Source organism: Carettochelys insculpta, chromosome 5 (genome assembly GCF_033958435.1).
Source record: "Carettochelys insculpta isolate YL-2023 chromosome 5, ASM3395843v1, whole genome shotgun sequence".
Taxonomy (NCBI): Eukaryota; Metazoa; Chordata; order Testudines; family Carettochelyidae; genus Carettochelys; species Carettochelys insculpta.
This window is the reverse complement of record NC_134141.1, coordinates 50,080,299-50,081,491: the sequence shown is the minus strand read 5'-3', so window position 1 is coordinate 50,081,491 and position 1,193 is coordinate 50,080,299. Positions and strand designations below refer to the sequence as shown.

At 39.2% G+C, this 1,193-nt stretch overlaps 1 protein-coding gene across 1 annotated transcript; it reads right to left on the bottom strand.

Moving 5' to 3' along the window:
* Positions 1–276: 276 nt before the first annotated feature.
* On the bottom strand, positions 277–876 carry DIRAS2 (DIRAS family GTPase 2). The gene has a single exon (XM_074994155.1). The coding sequence runs from the start codon at positions 874–876 to the stop codon at positions 277–279; it is 600 nt and encodes a 199-aa protein (XP_074850256.1).
* Between the last annotated feature and the right edge of the window lie 317 nt (positions 877–1,193).

Here is a 1,193-nt window from a genome sequence, read left to right as displayed (position 1 = left end):
ATTTGTTTTCTTCTGTTTTAAATTTAAAATCACTTTTTACTTTTTTCATTCTTGTTTTTATTTGCTAGCATGAGCAAATGCTTTGAGTTGTTGGGAGGTTTTTTTTTTTCATAGCAAATAACAGCAACCTGTCTTTTAAAAAATTCTAGTGTATTTCTTTCATAATAGCTAATAATAAGTAGGGTTTCACATGGTTCCTCATTCTGTCTATGGGTTTCACATCGGGTTCTGTCAGAAAGAATGAGACTACCTGGTTGCTTCATAACAGTGCAATTTTCACATGACCACACATTTGCCTTTCAGCTTCTCTTTCCTTTTCTGCTGTTTGCTTTTTTTACCATCAATTTGTAAACTCACAGTCCTGCGTTTCTCTAGGTTTAGCAGCTCTTGGAACAGCTCTTTCACATTGTGATTCAACTTGGCAGAAGTCTCCATAAAGGCACACTTCCATTTCTTTGCCATAGCTTCTCCTTCACTGCTCTCCACCTCTCGGTTTTGGTTTTCATCACTTTTATTCCCCACAAGCATAATTGGAATACTTTCCACATCCCCTTTAATCTGACAGATTTGTTCATAGATGGGTTTGAGTTCCTCCAAGGACTGCCGGCTGGTTACTGAATAAACCAAAATGAAAGCATGTCCCTTGGAAATAGACAGACGTTGCATGGCTGGAAACTGATGACTCCCAGTAGTGTCGGTAATCTGCAAAGTGCATATGCTCTTATCACAGCTGATCACCTGCCTGTAGGTGTCTTCTATGGTCGGAATGTAGCTCTCTTTGAATGTGCCTTTCACAAATCTCAGGACCAAGGAACTTTTGCCAACTCCTCCAGCTCCAAACACCACCACCCTATAATCATTGCTTTGCTCAGGCATGCTTTTCAGTGTATATGATGCTCAACTAGGGGAAACAAAACAACCTAGGAAGAAAAATATAACAAAATATTAGTATGGATTTGGAGGGGTGGCAGGGAAGAGATTGCTTTATAATTTCTATGGTAAGTGACATGAGAAAATGACTGAAGTAACGGCTTATCAATAATACATGATGACTCAACAAGACTGATTATGGCTTGTAGAGCGAGTCTTCTTAACACTGCTTCTAGATTCCAGTCCAGTGCAGGTTGAGAATGGATGGAAAACTGCTGCCATCTTGTGCTGTTTGATGACCTTTGTAAATTGAATGTTGATCA